Here is a 21294-nt window from a genome sequence, read left to right on the forward strand (position 1 = left end):
TAGAGGACCTTGGTTTCAAAGAAATCTGTCCTGTAAAAGAAGAATCACTTCATTGAAAAATCAGTCATCTTTTCCTGGTGTGATGATCTTATTTTGTTTATGAAGTGTTGTATGTTTTTTTTTATGAATTGGCAGAAAGTAGATGAGTGCTATTTGGTCACTGGAATGTGAATGTGACTGTAGTATTTCATCCTGGAGAAGAAAGTTTTAATACTAGAGGGATAAGGCAGGTTCAGGGTTTAGAGGTGAGTGTGTTCCAAATACTGAGTACTCTGAATACCAGTAAAGCTGTGGGACTGGATAGTATTTCACCACGGACTTTGAGAGAATGTGCTAAAGAACTTACAGCTCTGTTGACCTGGCTGTTCAATAAAAGTCTGGCTATGGGAAAGTACCCAAGTAATGGAAGGAAGGTAAGATAGTGCCATTGCATAAGGATGGTACCAGACTGGAAGCATCTAATTATAGGCCAGTTTGTGTGTCATCAGTAGTTGTTAAGATCTTGGAGAAATTAGTGATGGACCATATACTGCGATGGGCAGATGAGGGTAATGTTATCTGTGAGACTCAACATGGATTTGTTAAGGGGTGCTCTTGCTTTAGTAATATGATTGCCTTTTATAATAAAGTGATAAGAGCAGTTGTTGAGGGAAAGGCATATACTGCCATTTTTTTTGGATTTTGTAAAGGCATTTGACAGGGTGCCACATGATAAGCAGATACTTAAGTTGCAACACATGGGTTTAAATGTTGGGTTAGTCAAATGGATTCAGGATTGGCTGTCTGACAGGTACCAGAGAGTTGTGTATGGTGGGGGCAATATCAAGGAAGCAGAAGGTTAGAAGTGGGGTTCCACAGGGCTCAGTACTGGGACCTGTATTGTTCAACCTTTATATCGATGACATTGTCAATGGATTGCAAGGGATATTCAGTTGCTTGCGGATGATGTGAAGCTGGGAAGGGTTATCAGTAATAGTGCAGATGTGGCAGCCCTGCAAGAGGATTTGAATAAACTAGACAGATGGGCAAATGAATGGGGGCAGCTGTTGGTTCGATGCAGCAAAATGTAAAGTTTTGAAGTTTGGGATCCATCAATGGGAGAATGTATACTCGATTGGAGGAGATATACTGGAGGAAGTAGGGGAGACAAGAGATCTGGGGGTGATGAGTGATAGAAAACTGAAATTCAGGGAGCATATAGCAAAAGTGGTGAAGGTAACCCAGAGGATTGCTGCAATACTGAGAAGGATGCTGACCTGCAGATAAAAAAAAATTTATCGTTCAATTTATAAGACCGTGATCAGACCACACTTGGATTATTGTTCTCAAATTTGGTCCCTAGGGGATAAATTAACTGTGGAAAGGGTACAGTCAGATAACAAAGATGGTTTCAGGCCTGTACAATATTAGTTATGAGGATCGGCTGAGGGAATATCGACTGCAGAGTTTGGTGGATAGAAGAAGGAGAGGTGATATGATTGAGACACTTAAACTGTTGAGAGGTGGTTACAGGGTTGATACTGGGGAGTTCTTTCACTTGGTTGAACAGCGGAAGGAGTGATGACAAGGGGCCATCCCTGGAAGTTACAAAAAGAAACTGTGAACAAGAGGGTGAGGGTGGTTTCTTTGTGTGGAGGGTGGTTGAACCTTGGAATGCATTGCCTGAGAGAGTGGTTAGAGCAAGAACATTCAATGACATCAAGGAGTGGTATGATAAACTTTGTGTTTCCTAAGAATGACCTTCCACGATGAGTCTTTTGACTTCATGGAGGACTGGATAATAATAATAGTAAATAAGAGTGATGTCCAGTGGATGAATGGAGAGATTAAAGATGCAATCTAGATTACTTGCATCTTTCTAGATCAAATTAATCTAGATGAAAGGTAAATAGTCAATCATATCTACAAGGAAATAGAGGAAAATGATACAGCAAAGGATATGAGAAAGATCTATGAAGGCTTGAACTCGATTTCAGGAAGAAGAGTAGGATAAAAAGCAATGCTTTGAAGGATGAAAGAGGAAAGATTTTGAACAGATGATAGAGAGGGAATTAAATGAAGCACAGTTTGGTTTCAGGAGAAACTGGGGAACCAGGGAAGCTATCACAAAAATACAGATATTGGGGGAAAGAATAATAGAGTGCAATAAAGATTTATATCTATGCTTTGTGGATTATGAAAAAGCTTTTGATAACGTTAATCGCTCTGTTTAATTTTATATTTTGCATAAAATTGGAATAGATAAAAATATTATGATAATTTTGTTCAGAATATACAAAACTCAAGAAGCGAGGGTCAGATTTGAAGGAGAGGATACTGAATGAATCCTCGTAAGAAAGGATGTAGGATGTCCCCACTCCTTTTTAATGTCTATAGTGAATGGATGATGAGAGAGGCCTTGGAAGATCTGAAGGATGGAATGAAGATAAATGGACATCTGATAAATAATATAAGATATGCAGATGGCATTGTACTTAGCAAAACAGAGGAACTTGCAAAGAATTTTGAACAGACTGAACAGGATTGGAAATGAGAGATATAAAATGAAAATAAACATTCAGAAGACAAAAGTGATGAAGATTTCAAGGAAAGGAAATTATGGGATGGTAATCACTTTGAACAGACAAAGAATAGAAAATGTAAAAAGATTTGAATACCTTGGGAGTTGGATAACAGAAGACAATAGATCTAATTATGAAATTAAGAACAGAATTAAAAAAGCAAAAGCAGCATTTTTCCAAATATATCACATATTAGGAAACAGAAATCTGAGCAAACAGTTAATAGTAATAATCCTCAAGACAGTGATCTGGAACATGGGGAAGTATGGATGTGAGTCCATACGTCCCCCATATTTATATGGTGCCCACTATAATGCAGTGGGCACCATATAAATATGGCTCCAATTCCTCGAAGAATTTTTGTCTAACTGTTCCATTAGATGGAGTATAAACATTTATAAACCTTATTACATATCCACAGTATTTCTAGTCAATTGTCAAGATTCTCCCTTCTGCATTCCTTTGGATATTACAGAATGATCCAAGGAGGAGGGGGGGGCAAGAATAAGAACTTCTATTCCAGTCCTTCTAAATCTTCCAAAGTTCCAATAAGAAACCTTTCTTTTAGGCTTACACGTGATCCGAATGCATTTTTGAAAATTATGGAGACAACTACCGTGTTTGAATAAAAACTTTAGTTTAATATAACTAAAATCTACATTTGACGTTTCGACTTTTATGTCAAGGTCATCTTCTGGAGCATAAAACTATACACAGGAAACAAGCTACACTACAATCAAACTGGTTTGTTAAAGACACTGACCAACTGCTACAACAATTGTTAGCCTGACCTCTGGTGAAAAAAAAATTAATAAATAAAAAAAATAATAAAAATAAATTAATAAATAAAAATAAAAATAAAATATAAAAAAAAATAAAAAAATAAAAATAAATGAATAAAAAAAAATAAATACATCAACGCTAGAGTTCTATTATTAGATATACATATATTAACATCATTCCAGCCAGTTTGTATGGAATGGTTTCTAATACTAGCTAAGGATTGACTAGAGTCCTGACTTATGCTGGATCTTTCATATTAGGTAGGCTGAATGTGTTCTATCCAGATCCTTGGAATTTTCATGCCATCTTTGTTGTTGATATTTGGGTGGTTTATCAGGATTTCGCAGGATTTCTTAAATTTCCTTTCATGCCAGGTTTTTGTGCGGTGTAAGGAGCAGGTGCTTTTTGAGTTGATTTGGTGTAAGGTGTTGAGCGCGTGGTCTGAGAGGCCTGCTTCACCATAATGGTTATATTTAATGTGTCTAATGTGTTCTTTTTTGCGTATAGGGATTGTCCGTCCTGTTTCACCAATGTACGGTAAGCTACAGGTGCAGCAGATGCAATAGACTCCAGGATGTGCTAATGGGAGGAGAGGATCCTTAGAGGAGTTGAATATGGTTCTAAGTTTAGTGGGTGGTTTAAAGGTGGCATTGAGGTTATAATGTTGTAGGATTCTGTTGATTTTTTCTGATAACCCTTTAATGTATGGGATGGCTATGGTTTTACTGTAATCTAGATTCGTTTTTGTTGTAGTTTTATAGAGTATTTTATTAACAGTATTTTTGTTATAGCCATTATTTATGAATGTCACTAATGATTTTTAGTTCTTGTTTCAGGGCTTGCTGGTTAGAGCAAATAGTTGTGGCTCTGTTTTTAAGGGTGTTAATGACTTCATATTTTTGTGATGGGTGGTGGTATGAATTAGCATGTATGTATTGGCCAGTGTGTGTGGGTTTTCGGTAGACCGTGAAGGATAGACTGCCTGAAGGAAGACGTGTGACTAGTGTGTCTAGGAACGGGAGCAAATTTTGGTTTTCAATTTCGATGGTAAATTGTATGCGTTCGTGTTGTTTGTTCAGGTGGCTGAGGAATGTGTTTAGCATTTGTTGCCTGTGCAGCCAGATCGCAAACACGTCGTCAACATATCTAAGCCAGACTGTCGGTCGTAGCGTGGCGGAATCAAGAGCCTTTGCTCAAAGGTTTCCATGTAGAAGTTAGTGATTGGGGGGATAGTGGTGAGCCCATGGCTGTACCTTCTTTTTGTAGGTAGAATTTGTTTTGCCACACGAAGTAACCAGACTTTAGTACGTGGGCAAAGAGGGCCGTAATGTCGGGCAGAAATTTGTTCTGTAGTAGGAGAATTGTGTCATTGATGGGGACATTAGTGAAAAGGGCAGAAACGTCGAAATTGACTAAGTCGTCTTTGTCGAGTGTTATGTTTTTGATTTTGTTTATAAAGTGTTGTGTGTTTTTTATGTAGGAGGGGGAATGGCCTACCAACTCCTTGAGTGTTGCCGCTGATTTCTTGGCTAGGTGGTAATTGGGACTGTCTATTCCTTCCACGATTGGTTGAGGGGGCACATTTTGTTTGTGTATTTTTGGAATCCCATATAATCTGGGGGGGGGGGCGTAATGGGGTTTGAGTTTTTTAACCGTGTTCCTAAAGGCACTTCAATATTTGCATTTACTTAAAAAGTAATGGTAGTAGACAGTAAACAAAAGCATGAAGAGACTCAGTATTCTTATTTTAAGTACAGAAGTTAGTTTTAATATAAAAATAAAATAAATAAATAAAAAGTAATTACAAAACTTTTGGTAGTAGCATATAAATTAAGAGTACATCGATACTTAATTGAATCTTTTCTTTCTTTCTTTCTTTTTTTTTTTTTCATGTATCAGGATACAATAGTTGCACTGCAAGCTCTTATTGAATACTCTTTTCGCACCCATGTTCGTGATATAACCAATATGAAGGTAGCAATAGAATCAAGTGCTAATCCTGGTCGGGAAACTGTATACATAAGATCAGACAATTTGGCACTGTTTCAGAAAGTCTCAGTAAGTGATCATTTAATACATTTTTTGAATCCATTTTTTTTCAGGCTTTGACAAAAATTACATTAGTAGTTTTTCCTGATATGATAACTACAAAACTGAAAATGTATTTTCAGTTTTGTAGAAATCAGAATAACTTAACGTTTTAACATAAACTCCTAATTGAAAAAATAAATGTTGTGTTAAAGTAATGGTTATAATTAGTATTGCACTGAATAATTTAGCCAGGTGTAACCTAGTGATATTTTAAATGAAATGACCAGTACCTGTCATGTTGCTGGCTTGCTGTGTACATTACAGAATTCTTGTTCCTTTTTTCTTTATTATTATTATTACTATTACAACTCTCCATGGAGTAGGCAGGCTCATCATGGGAGGTCTGTTCAACTGACAACATATTTATCATATAGAATCTTAAAATCCTTAACACTCCTTGCATTAACAACACCTTCTGGTAATGTGTTCCATTCATTAACAGTTCTCCACATAAAAATTCTACTCCTCACACCCCCCTCTTCACCACACATTTACATAACTTCCAGGGATGACCTGTGATTTTTCTCCTCTCACCTTCTACTCTTTTTTATAATCCTCTCTGGATTAATCTGATAAAATCCTCTCACTAACTTAAATGTCTCTATCATATCACCTTTTTCCTCCTATCCACAAAGCTTTTACAATCGACATTTCTTCAACCTCTCTCCATAGCCAGCACTCCAAAATCTCGACATTGTCTTAGTGACTTGTCTCTGACCTTCAATGTCTCCACATCACACTGAAAACCAGGTGACCAGAGCTGAGCACAACAGTCCAAGTTTGGGCCTGACCAGTGCCTATACAGTGGCACAACCACTATCTTATCCCTACATATTAGAGTACTTCTTATCATAGCAGCATTACAATGGGCAGCCTTTGCAACACTAGCAATATGCTCTCTAAACTTCAGTCTGCTGTCAACCATCACTCCCAAATCTCTAATCTCATCCGCTTCCTGCAGTACTATACCATCGATATAGTACACAGCCTTAAATTTCTGCACTCCAAAATGCAACAACATGCACTTATTGGTATTAAAACTACAATTCCCACTCCTTTGTCCAAGTAAAAAGTCTATTCTGATGTTAATTCCCATCACCAGTGCTACTTATAATTCTTCCCTACTTTGCATCATCAGCAAACAACTGAAGATCTCCAGTCAGTCCACATGATGTATTGTTTACAAACAAGTTAAACATCAGAGGCCCAAGAACAGAACCCTGAGGCATGCCACTGGTGTTTTGAGACACTGTTTCATCATACACAACCTACTGGTATCCTTCAGAGAGCCAATCTTTGATCAATCTAACCAATATATTATCTATTCCCATCCTCTGCAGCTTGTACACCAACTTATCATGTGGTAATCTATCAAATGCTTTTGTAAAGTATAAGAATATCACTGTATATGATTCTCCTTAATCTAACACACTTGTTACCTTATCATAAAATGCAAGTAAATTACTAAAACATGATCTACCCTTTACAAATCCAATGATCATAAAAAATGCTATGTCCATCAACCCAATTCTGTATTCTATTCCTTATCAATCTCTCCAACACCTTGACCACAACCAGGGGTGTGCCAGCCATATGTGCAATGTGTGTGCAATGCCAGGATAGTAAAGGCGCCAAGGAGGAGGAAATACTTTAAAAAAAAACGTTTTTAAAGTGTTTTTTTTTTATTGGGGGGGGGGGATAGGGACGCCAACTAAAGTTTTACACATAGGCGCCGGACACTACTGGTGTGCCCCTGACCACAACCACAGTCATACAGACTGGCTTATAGTTGGAGACTTCTGTCATAGAACCATGATTGTGGAGTGGTACTATTTTTCCTTCTTTCCACTCCTTAGGTACCCTATCCACTGCAAGACTTTCAATAATTAATGGTTTGCGTGGTTAGCCTAGTGGCTATGTGCTTCGCAAACATATGCCTAGGTAAGGAGTGTCCTAGGTTTGATTCCTGTTGATGACATGAGGAGCTTAAGGATCTTCCTCGACCATAGCTAAGTTAGCCGGTCTTGGGCGTGGACAGCAGGGTTTTTCTCCCAGTTTATCTGTCATCCTGCAAGCAGGCAAACCAGTCCCATGAATACACACGGATACTGTCAGGAATACTTAAGACAATCCCACCAGCCATAGGTCTGAATTGTCAGCTATGCCGGTCCTGATCCCGGATAAAAATGGGGAGGGGGGGTTGAGGTGGTGCCATACTTCTCCATAAAAGGGGCTCATGGCCGTTGAATCACCATACAAAATGAAAAATGAATGAATGAATAATTAATCAAATAACCAAGTAAGAGGTGTTGACAAGTCCTTTGCACATTCACACAACACCCTAGCTGATATTCCACCTAAACCTAAAAAGCAGTGTTTGCATTTAAATTTTGCAATATACAAAGTACCTCTGATTTCTTAACTTCAATTCTCACATTAGTTATTGCTACAGGTACAGAGATATTCTCACTTGGGTGATAGACTTTTGAAAAGTGATCACTCAGTAACTCTACTATTACATCTGAATTGGTCACCTCGATACCATCAGCACCCACTAAGGTTATCCCTCCAAAGTCATTCTTCCTTTTACTGGCCACATAGCGGAACTCTTTTGGATTACCCTTGATCTCCATGGCTAAGGTCTTCTCATAACCTTCCTAGCTTGAGCCTTGTACTGCTCATGGGTGTACTGATCACCTTTCTCCTTGTAAATTCTCCATAACATTTTCTTTTTTTGCACATCAAGCTTGATACCACTACTCATCCATCTAACGCCTACCTTGTTTGTCTTCTTGACCATGGTAACACAATCTGATATTGCATTCCTCAGATACCTGCTGATTTTATCCCATGCACTGCTAACATCTTTCCCCTGCAATATGTTTTGCCATGGGACTGCTGCAAGCTCACTCCAAAGCTTGTTATAATTGCCTAACCTGCAAATATCCACAAATTTTGCAACCTCCCAAGTCAATACCACATGATCGCTCTCACTAATTGGAGGTGACGATGGCACCTTACTTATGCATATATCCCCTGAACCAATGACCAGGTCCAACATTCTCCCACCACGTGTCCCTTCAGTTATGTGCTGTTTCAAGTAATTATCTCGTAGAAGATGTATGAATTCCATTTCCTTTTTTGCCACAGGATATTTCCTCCTTCCAATTGATATCACCATAATTAAAATCCCCCATAATAATCACTAACCCTGCACTCATTGCACTAATTTGCTGATGCATGAATTCAATATCACCTCCTATATCCCCTGGCCTATAGCAGCAACCAACTGTATATTTGGTTGCGTTGTTCACTATTTAACACAATTTCTCAAATATACTGCCATTCACATGTCTGTCATTTTGATATACTACTTTCTTTGGTTGCAACTCATCAGCTATCATTAACAGTACCCCACCCCCACACACACACCCTGTTCTATCTTCTCTATTGTCCCTGAAAATACTGTACCCATCAAATTCAATTCCAGTAACCACATCTTCTGCTGACAGCCAAGTTTTACTAATGCCTACAACTTTTGGTGAGATTGCACTGACTAATGCCAAAAATTCTCCCCTCTTATTTCAAATGCTTCTTGCATTTGTATACAAAAATTGCAGTTTCCTTTTAGTTCTTGTACCAGCTTTAGAACTAATATACATGCCTAATTTCAGTAGTCCCTTGCCAATTTTTATCCCCTCTATTCTGCAATTTATTCTGCTAATAAGGATAAACAATTATACAATCATTGCTTAAGTTTCTCCCTGTTATACTCAACCTTTTCAATTTTAGTTTCCTTGCCCAATTACTTCAACTTGTTCAGAAAACAGTAACTTCTTCAATCGCTTATGACCTTCCATGTTCAGATGCAACCCATCTCTTGCATACAGCTGTCTTTTGCCTTCAAACACACTCCAGACATAAACGAATTTCAGACCTCCTTTTTTGCACATTCTTGCAATCATATCATTCATTATCATCGTTCATCTACTTAACTCATAATTGTTGAAACGAGGCAGCACACACACTATCCTGCCATTGACACTTTTCTTCTTCATGATATCTAACAATGTTCTTAAATCTTTTGCTACCTGGTTTATACTACCATTCAGGTCATTTGTACCCACCATAACTATCATCTTTTCTGCATCATGCCCTCTCTTTATTGCTAAAGCCACTCTCTCTGTTGTTCCACCAGCCAAGCATTCCTCAGGCATACTACTCTCCATACCCTTAATCATAGAATCACCATATATTTTACCACTCATAACTTCATTCAAATCCAAACAAGCATCACTCACGGCCTCATTTTCTACACCATTCAGCATGACTCTCCCAGTTTCATTACTCAACGCTCTTTTACTTACTCTCTCACTTTCACAAAATCTTGTTTCTTCTAGACCTCTTGAGCTTTCATTCTGTTGGCTCCCAATCTTTTTAATACTATTTATTTCTTCATCAATCACCAAAGACTCTCGCATACTCAATCTTGTTCTAGTTACTTCAGCTAGAGTAATCTCCATAGTCCTAATTTCTCTATTCAACCTGTTTAATTCGATTTTAATTTCCAGAACCCTATTACTGAGCACTTCCAATTCCTCTTGCAAAAGATGAAGATCACTTTTCATTTTCCCGAACTCCTGCCAAAGTTCATCCACTACGGTCCCGATGTCTGCTTCCATGCCTAATCGCTCCAGCCTATCCTGACACTTCTCACATACGTTGACATTTTCATTCTTCTCATTTAGCCAAACTGTCCACAGATCCTTCACATTCCTCAGCGCATGCATGTAACAGTTTCCGCAATGCATCTAGTGCGAAAAATCCAAGGCAGAACCAGACTTTCGTATAAGTCCTCCGAGCCAGCCGGTGATGTACGTTTCTTGTTGGACGCCATCTTTAGTTGCTAAAGTAGTGAAACAAACAGCAGCAAAAACACAATATATACAACAGAGTTCCAAACACTGAAGGACACTTGTATCCAACCAAAGCACAATTCGAGACAAAAAGGCACACTATACTTTATTTTAAAAACACGTTTTCCAGCACAGCTCAACACGACCGCCACTTCACTAACGACACTAGCACCCAAATCTTCATCTTCATCTTTCATACTACAACTGTTTCCACTACCAAGCACCTCTGTCTCTTCAGTACCACTTTCCTGATTTTTCTTCTGATCTCTTGCATGCATCACATACTGTACTTTCATCCAGCAACACTTTCTCCAGTTACACTCATTCCAAAGCCACTTAAATGCAACCCATCATGCCTGTATAATTTCATTCTTCCCTCAATCACATGCCATACATCTACAAACTGCACTCTCTTCTCCTTACATAGCTCTGCTAACATACCATTCATGATTTTGCCTCTCCATCGCAACTCATCATCATCATCATCATATTTTGGCAACATACTGACAACTTTTCTGACTACACTGGTATCTTTCACTCTTCTCAATAGCCTCCTGATATTCATCCTTACATCCTCCTTATGTCCACTTAGATCATTCATCCCCACAATCACGACTAACTCTCTTATTCATTTCTTCCTCATGCTCAACATCTTAATTATCCTACTCGTTCTCCCACCTGGATATTATTACAATAACATCAGCATATCATAAATGATTTAGGTTTTTACTATTAATATTAATTCCTTTGTCACTCCAATCTAGTTCACTCAGAGCATATTCTAATACTGCATTGAATAATTTGGGTAAAATAGTATCTCCTTGGCATACTCCCTTATTTACTGGTATGGACTACTGCTTTCATTTATAAGGATTCTCGAGGTTGTTTTTCATATATTTTGTTTATTAGCTGTATATATTCCATGTTTCTTTATTGATATTATGATTGCTTGTTTTTCAACTGAATTGAAGCCTTTATTATTATTATTATTTAGGCCTCCATGGAGTCAAAAGATTCATCGTGGGAGGTCCTTCCTAGGAAACACAGTCTATCTTACCACTCCTTGAACTCATTGACCGTTCTCGCTCTCACCACTGCATCAGGCAATGCATTCCATGGTTCAACTACCCTCCATGCAAAGAAACCACTCTTTACCCTCTTGCACACAGCTTCCTTTCATAACTTCCAAGGATGGCCTCTTGTCCTTGCTCCTTCCCACTAGTCAACCAAGTGAAAAAGAAAACCCTAGTGTCAACCCTGTAACCACCCCTCAACAGTTTATAAGTCTCCATCATATCACCTCTCCCAAACTATGCAGTTCCACATTCCCTCAGCCGATCCTCATAACTAACATTGTACAGTCCTGAAACCATCTTTTTATCTACCTCTGTACCCTTTCCACAGTTAATTATTCCCTTAAAACCCTGGGGACCAAATTTGAGAACAATAGTCTAAGTATGGTCTGATCAGGGTCTTAAAAAATTGAACGATAACTCTTTTATCTCTGCAGGTCAGCATCCTTCTCAGTATTGCAGCAATCCTCTGGGTTACCTTCACCACCTTTGAAATATGTTCCCTGAATTTCAGGTTTCTATCAATCATCAAACCCAGATCTCTTGTGTCTCCTACTTTCTCCAATTTAACTCCTCCCATAGAGTATGCAGCATCCTATCAATATGTCTCAAACCTCAAGACCTCACATTTTGCTGCATTAAACTGAAACCCCCATTCATTTGTCTAATTTATTCAAATCTTCTTGCAGGGCTGCCACATGTGCACTATTACTAATAACCCTTCCCAGCTTCACATCATCTGCAAAGAACTGAATATCCCTCTACAATCCACTGACAATGTCATTGATATAAAGGTTAAACAATACAGGTCTCAGTACTTAGCCCTGTGGGATCCCACTTATAACCTTCTGCCTCCTTGATATTGCCCCACCATATGCAACTCTCTGATACCTGTCAGACAGCCAATCCTGAATCCAGTTGACTAATCTGACATCTAAACCTATGTGCTGCAACTTACAATCTATAAAATTTACGTACAGTGGTAAGTTGTATTCTCTGCATTTTCTCTTAGCTGATTCAATGTCTGCAGATGGCAGATTGTGTTAAACCTAGCTTCTTCATTGGGCTTATCATTCGGTAATCTCATAATTCTGTTTGCTATTATTTTTATAAATAGTTTATATATTTATGACCTCAAGCTTATAGGTCTATAATATTCCTTTTCTAATTTTTTTTTTGAACAGAGTATATCTGTTTGGTATGTCTCTCTTTTAGATTTATTAAAAAGTCTGATACCTTCTTCTTCCTTTTCCTCTAGGCTTCCATGTAAAACTGTTTTCATCAGTGCATGTCATGTTATACATTTCTGAAAAATACTGTTTAGCCCTTTCTACTATGCTATTTTATCTTGGATATCTCATCCATTTTCATCTTCTAGTATTATTATTTCTTTTATTCCTACTATGAGATTGTTGTTGTCTATTATTTCTTGATGTCATTTAATCTCCTTTTTTCTTTTTATCATCTTTAATATTTTTTCTGATTGTTCTATTTATTTATATAAGTTCTATTGTATTTCTTTTTCCTTTTCCAATCAGTTGTCTTCTTTTCTTCAAAAAATTTTTTGTTTTCTCTGAAAGGTTTTTATTTTTAACCTTTCAATCTTTTGTAGTCTTATGTGCATGTTATGTTGCAGTCTTATCCCCTCTAGACTCCAGTGGAGTCTAGAGGGGATAATGATAGGTATAGAAACAGCGGCATTTTTATGCTTTATACTAATGCCAGGAGTATCTGGAATAAAGGAGATAAATTGGTGGCGCTGATACCATTGCCTGGCCAAAGATTATAGGAATCACTCAGACGTGGTTGACAGTGCAGGATATAATAACAGGAATAGAAGTAGTAGGATGCAGCATTTTGTGGTAGGATAAGAAGGGAAAGCGTGGTGGTGGAGTACTGCTTATGATAAGTGACGACTTACGTTCTCTAAGAGTGGAGACTTTGTAAGGCTGTGACACTAATGATTTTGAAAGAATATGGTGTTAAGTAGAGGTGGGCAAGACAGGATATTTAGTGGGGTGTTGCTTCAGACCAAGGTCGAGGGGTGAGGACCAGGAGATGTTTAGACAGTTGAACTTGGCAAGTGCAAGACGAATGATTATTATGGTAATAAATTGGGGAAAGGAAGATGCATGTAGCAATAAGGGAATGGAATTTCTAGAATACTTGTGGGACAGATGTCTTAGGACATGTAATAGAGGGAACAAGAGTTTTGGATTTGGTCATAGCATCAGAAGAGTTGATAATAACTGAGATGGCATCTCTCCCACCAGTTGGAGAGAGTGATCATGTGGTGTTGACTTGGAAAATGAATAGACATGCAGGAGTATCAAAGAGACGGGAACATATGTGGAATTATAAGGTAATGCAGATGATTATAATAGTCTTAGATATCAACTTGGGAAAGTTTCATGGAGGGAGGAATTCGAAGGCCGGGATATCATTAGTGCTTGGTAAATTGTGAAGGAATATTTGTTAGCAGCAATAGTAAGCTGTATTCCACAAGTGAAGAAGAGGATACAATTAGGTGTGAAGTGGATGACAAACAATATTAAAAAGGACTGCATGTGAAAAAGAGGCTATGGAAGAGATATAAGGAGACAGGTGAAGAGCAAATGCAGAAAGAATATAAGACACAGGCCAGGAGAGCGACTAGTATGGTAAGGAAGGTGAAACTGGAATATGAGAAGAGATTTGCCCCAAGATCCAAAGAAAATCCTAGGGAATTTTTTAGCTTTATTGGAGTATTTCATCCTGTAGGAATAAATTTTAATGTTAGAGGGATAAGGCAGGTTCAAGGTTTACAGGTGCAGGAGGAGAGTGTGTTCCAAATACTGAGTACCCTGGATGTCAGTAAAGCTGTGGGACTGGATGGTGTTTCACCATGAGTGTTGAGAGAATGTGCTAAAGAACTGACAGCTCCTTTGATCAGGCTTTTCATTGAAAATCTGGCTACTGCAAAGGTGCCCAGGGAATTTAAGGAAGGTAAGATAGTGCCATTGTATAAGGGTAGTAGCAGAATGGAAGTGTCTCATTATAGGCCAGTTTGTGTGTCATCAGTAGTTTGTAAGATCTTGGAGAAAGTAGTGAGGGACCGTATACAGTGTTGGGCAGATGAGGGTAATGTTATCTGTGAGAGTCAACATGGATTTGTTAAGGGTGTGCTCTTGTTTTAGTAATATGCTATCCTTTTATAATAAAGTTACAAGAGCAGTAGATGAGGAAAAAGCATATACTGCCATTTTCTTGGACTTACTTAGCGAAGGCTTTTGACTGGGTGCCACATGATAAGCTGATATTTAAGTTGCAGCACATGGGTTTGAATGTCAGGTTGGTCAACTAGATTCAGGATTGGATGTCCAATAGATATCAGAGAGTTGTGTATGGGGCAGTTTCAAGGAGGCAGATAGTTACAAGTGGGATCCCACAGGGCTCAGTACTGGGACCAATATTGTTTAACCTGTATATCAATGACATTGTCAGTGGATTGCAGGGGGATATTCAGTTGTTTGCGGATGATGTGAAGCTGGGAAGGATTATTAATAGTGCAGATGTTGTAGCCCTCTGCAAGAGGATTTGAATATGCTAGACAGATGGGCAAATGAATGGAGATATTGGTTTAATGCAGCAAAATGTTAAGGTCTTGAGGTTTGGGACACATCGATGGGACACTTCGTACTCTATTGGAGGAGGAAGTAGGGTAGACAAGAGATCTGGGGTTGATGATTAATAGAAACCTGAAATTCAGGGGACATATTGCAAAGGTGCTGAAGGTAACACAGAGGATTGCTGCAACAATGAGAAGGACACTGCCCTGTAGAGATAAAACAGTTATCGTTCAGTTTTTTAAGACCCTAATCAGACCACACTTAGACTATTGTTCTCGGATTTGGTCCCCAGGATGAAGGGGATAAAGTAACTGTGGAAAGGGTACAGAGGCAGATAACAAAGATTGTTTCAGGATTGTACAATGTTAGTTATGAGGATCAGCTGAGGGAATGTGGACTGCATAGTTTGGGAGAGGTGATATGATGGAGACTTTTAAACTGTTGAGAGGTAGTTACAGGGTTGACAATGGGGAGTTCTTTTGCTTGGTTGAACAGTGGGAAGGAGCAATGACAAGAGGTCATTCATGGAAGTTACAAAAGGAAGTTGTGAGCAAGAGGATGAGGAGTGGTTTCTTTGCATGGAGGGTGGTTGAACTGTGGAATGCATTGCCTGATAAAGTGGTGAGAACGAGAACAGTCAGTGAGTTTAAGGAGTGGTATGATAGACTTTTGTGTTTCCTAGTAGTGACTTCCCACGATGAGTCTTGATAGATGTTGTGTTTCCTAGGAAGGACCTCCTGCAATGAGTCTTTTGACTCCATGGTGGCCTGAATAATAATAATAATAAATAAGTAGATTGCCAAAAGATCATCTTCTTTTAGAAAACCCATGCTATCTATCAAAGAGAATGATTTAATGCTGCTGTTAATCCAATTCAGAATCTTGGTCCTCATTAACCTCTCTAGCACTTTGACCAGAACTGAACTCAACTGCACATATGCATATTGGCTATTAATTTAAAGCATCAATTTTATCAAGTCTTATCTTACCTCTCTTATGAAAATTTTCAGCAGAAACATTAACTCCCTTTGGAACTTGGCCCAATGTAAGACTCGTGTTAACAAGGTACCTCAAAGCTTTAACCCTCTGAAACATTCTCTCAAAACACATGATGATATATCATCAAGTGCTACAGTCATAATAAAATAAAATTTACTAAGTTCTCATATATCCCCTGCTCACCCTCCATCAAATCCTATTCTTCCTTTCCAATTGTCTTTAACCTCTGCATGATGTCACATTCATGAGTATAAAATACCTTTATGAGTTGCTCATTTAGCTCAGCTATATCCTCTGCACAGTTATCATTCTTCCATTTTCACCATGTGGTATCATCCTCCCATAATCATTCTTTTTTCTGCATGCTACATATCAATGGTCTCCCATCCAATGCCTCACTCTATGATATAGCTGCAAGATGTCTTCTGAGTTAAACATAACCATCATATCACTCAATTTTCGTTCCAGTTCCCAAAAAATAAAAAAATAAAAGCTACAAGATGCAAAGAGTTCATGACATTAGCCTCATCAGTCAAGTATCAGAGGTTCTTTTATATGTTATTCTTGAAAGAAATAAAAGAAAATAAGAATAGAAATAAATATTAAACAAAAGAGCTTCAAGGAAAACATAGGTACAAGAGAGGGTATTTTCAACATCAGAGCCATCATAAAAAGATATCTAGAAAAACTAAAGGATGTGTGTACCTTTGCTTCATAGATCAGAAAAAGGCATTTGACATGAGCAATTAATTGAAATCCTTTCAAAATAGGCATGAACAGAAAAGACATTAGGCTAATAACTAATCTCTACCAGGAGCAGACTGCATCTTTGAGAATAAATGGAGAGACCTCAGAAGAAATCCCAGTTCAGAAAATTGTGAGACAAGGTTGTGTGTCTTGTCTCCAATTCTCTTTAACCTATACATAGAAGAAATATTTACTAAAATCAGTAACCTCAAAGGAATCACTCTAGGAGAAGAAATATTAATAACCTAGGATATGCAATTGACATGATTCTTCTAGCTGAAAACAAATATGACCTCAAGATTCTTATAGATGAAACCCTCAAGTGCAGTGAACAGTATGACCTCAGTTTCAACTTTAAAAAGACAAAAATCATAATAATTTCAAGAGAAAAGGAAACGCCAAAAATATGCATCAGTATAAAAATAAAAGGAAATAAATTAGAACAGGTGCAAACATACATATATCTTATTGTTGGAAGTTTTTCCACTTGGTTATACTATAAATTAAAGATACCAAGAAATTATATACTTGGTTTAATCCTTTATTCAAGTGTAAGCAACAAAGTTTGCACCTGAAGTATTTTCAGGACTGGGACAACATGTATATAGAAGCTAATCACTTCACATCACTTACCTTAGTATCCCATAATGCAAAGCGCATATCCTTGCAGACACGTATAATGCTATGCATTATGGGAATGGTCACTATCCAGACCGGTTTCAACCTTTATTGAGGTCTCATCAGTGAGAGTGCATATATGTGCAAGGATATGTGCTTTGCATTATGAGATACTAATGGAGGGAGGAATTGGAAGCCCGGGATATCATTAGTGCGTGAGAAATTGTGAAAGAATATTTGTTAGCAGCAATGGTAAGTTGTATACTACGAGTGAAAAAGAGGACACAATTTGGAGTAAAGTGGATGACAAACAATATTAAACAGGAATTGCATGCGAAAAAGAGGCTATGGAAGAGATATAAGGAGACAGGTGAAGAGAAGATGTATGAAGAACATAAGACACAGGCAAGAAGAGTGACTAGTCTGGTAAGGAAAGTGAACCTGGAATATGAGAGGAGATTGGCCCTAAGATCCAAAGAAAATCCTAGGGAATTTTTTAGCAATGTGGCCAGTAGGAGGAGAAATGACTGTGGAAGAATGACATTGTGGGATAAAAATGGGAATAGAGTGACTGATGCAGAGAACATAGTGGAATTGTTCAATGAAGACTTTATTGGAGTATTTCATCCTACAGGAGTCAGTTTTAATGCTAGAGGGAGAGGGCTGGTTCGAGGTTTAGAGGTACAGGAGGAGAGTGTGTTTCAGATACTGAGTACTCTGGATGTCAGTAAAGCTTTGGGACTGGATGGTATTTCACCACGAGTTTTGAGAGAATGTACTAGGGAACTGACAGTGCCTTTAACCTGGCTTTTCAATGAAAGTCTGTCTGCAGGAAAGGTGCCCAGGGAATGGAAGGAAGGTAAGATAGTGCCATTGCATAAGGGTGGTAACAGACTGGAAGTGTCCAATTATAGGCCAGTCTGTGTGTCATCAGTAGTTGTTAAGATCTTGGAGAAAGTAGTGAGGGACCGTATACAGCATTGGGCAGATGAGGGTAATGTTATCTGTGAGAGTCAACATGGATTTGTGAAAGGGCACTCTTGTTTTAGCAATATGTTAGTCTTTTATAATAAAGTTACAAGAACATTAGATACTGCAATTTTCTTAGACTTGGCGAAGGCATTTGACAGGGTGCCACATGATAAGCTGATATTTAAGTTGCAGCACATGGGTCTGGATGTCAGATTGGTCAACTGGATTCAGGATTGGCTGTCTGATAGGTATCAGAGAGTTGTGTATGGTGGAGCAGTTTCAAGGAGGCAGAGGGTTACAAGTGGGGTCCCACAGGGCTCAGTACTAGGACCTATATTGTTTAACCTTTATATCAATGACATTGCTAGTGGATTGCAAGGGGATATTCAGTTGTTTGCAGATGATGCGAAGCTGGGAAGGATTATTAGTAATAGAGCAGATGTGGTATCCCTGCAAGAGGATTTGAATAAGCTAGATAGATGGGCAAATGAATGGGGGTGTCAGTTTAATGCAGCAAAATGTAAGGTCTTGAGGTTTGGGAAACATCGATGGGATGCTGCATTCTCTATGGGAGGAGTTATACTGGAGGAAGTAGGGGAGACAAGAGATCTGGGGTCGATGATTGATAGAAACCTGAAGTTTAGGGGACATATTGCAAAGGTGGTAAAGGTAACACAGAGGATTGCTGCAATTATGAGAAGGACACTGACCTGCAGAGATAAGAGGGTTATCATTCCGTTGTATAAGTCTCTGATCGGACCACACTTGGACTATTGTTCTCAGATTTGGTCCCCAGGATTTGAAGGGGATAAATTATCTGTGGATAGGATACAAAGACGGATGACAAAGATGGTTTCAGGACTGTATAAGGATAGTTATGAGGATCGGCTGAGGGAATGTGAACTGCAGAGTTTGTTGGATAGAAGGAGAGGTGATATGATTGAGACTTTTAAACTGTTGTGAGGTGGTTACAGGGTTGACACTGGGGAGTTCTTTCGCTTGGTTGAACAGCGGGAAGGGGTGATGACAAGAGGCCATCCCTGGAAGTTACAAAAGGAAACTGTGAGCAAGAGGGTAAGGAGTGGTTTCATTGCATTGAGGGTGGTTGAACTGTGGAAATGCATTGCCTGATGGAGTGGTGGGAGCAAGAACGATCAATGAGTTTAAAGAGTGGTATGATAGACTTTGTGTTTCTTAGGGGGGGGGGGGTCCTTCCCTCGATGAATCTTGACAGATTTTATGTTCTTAGGAAGGACCTCCCACGATGTGTCTTTTAACTCCATGGAGGCCTGAATAATAATAATAATAATAATAATAATAATAATAATAATAATGCAAGTGATATGAAGTCATTAGCTTCTATATACAAGTTGTCACAATCCTGAAAATACTTCAGGTGGAAACTTTGTTTGCTTACACTTGGATAAAGGATTAAACCAAGTACAGATAACCCTCATGTAACGTGGTACTTATACTATGTAGTTTCGATATAATGCGGTCTACAAATTGCAGTAACCCTTGTTGAACACGGTACTTATACGAGGTTTCGATATATGAATGGTCTACAAACTGTAGTAACTCTTTATCTTTTCATATATTTTTCAACGCGCGACTTAAAAATCAAATTTTATCTTTGTTAAATTTGCTTCTGCCCGTATTGCGTATGTAGTTATAAGTAGCGAATTTATATTAGGGGAAATACCCCTTAGCATGCATGTACGTCAATTGTTTACCGTATAAAGTATTTATTGTTGAAAATTGTCTTCGTTTTCTGCCAGGAAAGTGCATTAAAAATCATAAGTGTGTTAATCTCAAGGTGAGCACTTTATTTTTTGGTGAGTTACATACCACATGTAATGCTTTTTTTTATGTAAAAAAAATATTTTTATAGTAATGGCCATTTAGAGCGCTTTTGCGATATGGTTGAAAACGAATTTAGTGAATTAATTGATGAAAAAACAGATTTAAATGAGGAGGAACTGGTACAATTAATAGATGACATTGAACCAAATGGTGGGGAAAGTTCTGCCGAAGATTCTGATTGTGATGAATCAGTTAAAGAATTCAGCTTCTGCTGAATTCCTTATCCTTCCAATCCTTTCAATCAAGTCCAATCCTTCTGCTAATTTAATGAAATTGGCAGAAGGATTGGACCTGGCAAGAAAGTTATTTTATGGATAATGATCTCCCAGTGGAGCGCTCCGTATTATGAACTTAATAAAAAAATTGCTGCATAGTAGTAAGCAAGATCTTATTACTGACTTCTTGATAACTAAACCAACCGAAGTATGCAATGAGAATTATACAAGTGATGTCCAAGAGATTTCAAGTGATGTCGACGTACGGCCACTCATAAATAAAGAATATCTACGAAATGTTAGTTTTGAAGAGAGTGATGATGATTAAAATGTACACTTTATTTTATTTTGCCTAAAACATTTATGTATTATGTGCAATGAAATTTAAGTACAATTTATATTTTTTTATAATTATTATTATTATTCAGGCCTCCAAGGAGTCAAAAGACTCTTCGAGGGAGGTCATACCTAAGACATAAAGTCTGTCAAGACTCATCGAGGGGAGGTCCCCCCCCCTCGATGAGTCTTGAGAAACACAAAGTCTATCATATCACTCTTTAAACTCACTGACCGTTCTCGCTCCCACCACTCCATCAGGCAATGCATTCCACGGCTCAACCACCCTCCACACAAAGAAACCACTCCTTACTCTGTTGCTCACAGCTTCCTTTCGTAACTTCCAGGGATGGCCTCTTGTCATCACTCCTTCCCGCTGATCAACCAAGTGAAAGAACTCCCCAGTGTCAACCCTGTAACCACCTCTCAACAGTTTAAAAGTCTCAATCATATCACCTCTCCTTCTTCTATCCACCAAACTCTGCAGTCCACATTCTCTCAGCCGATCCTCA

The 21294-nt window shown here is 38.3% G+C and overlaps 1 protein-coding gene across 3 annotated transcripts in view; it reads left to right on the forward strand.

Moving 5' to 3' along the window:
* The window catches only part of LOC150097025 (CD109 antigen-like), a 623307-nt gene that overhangs the window by 547742 nt on the left and 54271 nt on the right, over positions 1 to 21294 (forward strand). For 2 of the 3 annotated variants that reach the window (XM_090407831.1, XM_090407832.1), the window contains one exon: positions 5244 to 5402. In XM_090407831.1, coding sequence (XP_090263957.1) covers positions 5244 to 5402 — 159 coding nt within the window. Of the gene's footprint in view, positions 1 to 5243; positions 5403 to 21294 lie in introns of those variants that run through there. The other variant, XR_016549783.1, reaches the window with a different exon arrangement.

The sequence above is a fragment of the Typopeltis vanoorti genome, chromosome 18 (assembly GCF_054136105.1).
Source record: "Typopeltis vanoorti isolate ZY-2024b chromosome 18, IOZ_Tvanoo_1.0, whole genome shotgun sequence".
Classification (NCBI taxonomy): domain Eukaryota; kingdom Metazoa; phylum Arthropoda; class Arachnida; order Uropygi; family Thelyphonidae; genus Typopeltis; species Typopeltis vanoorti.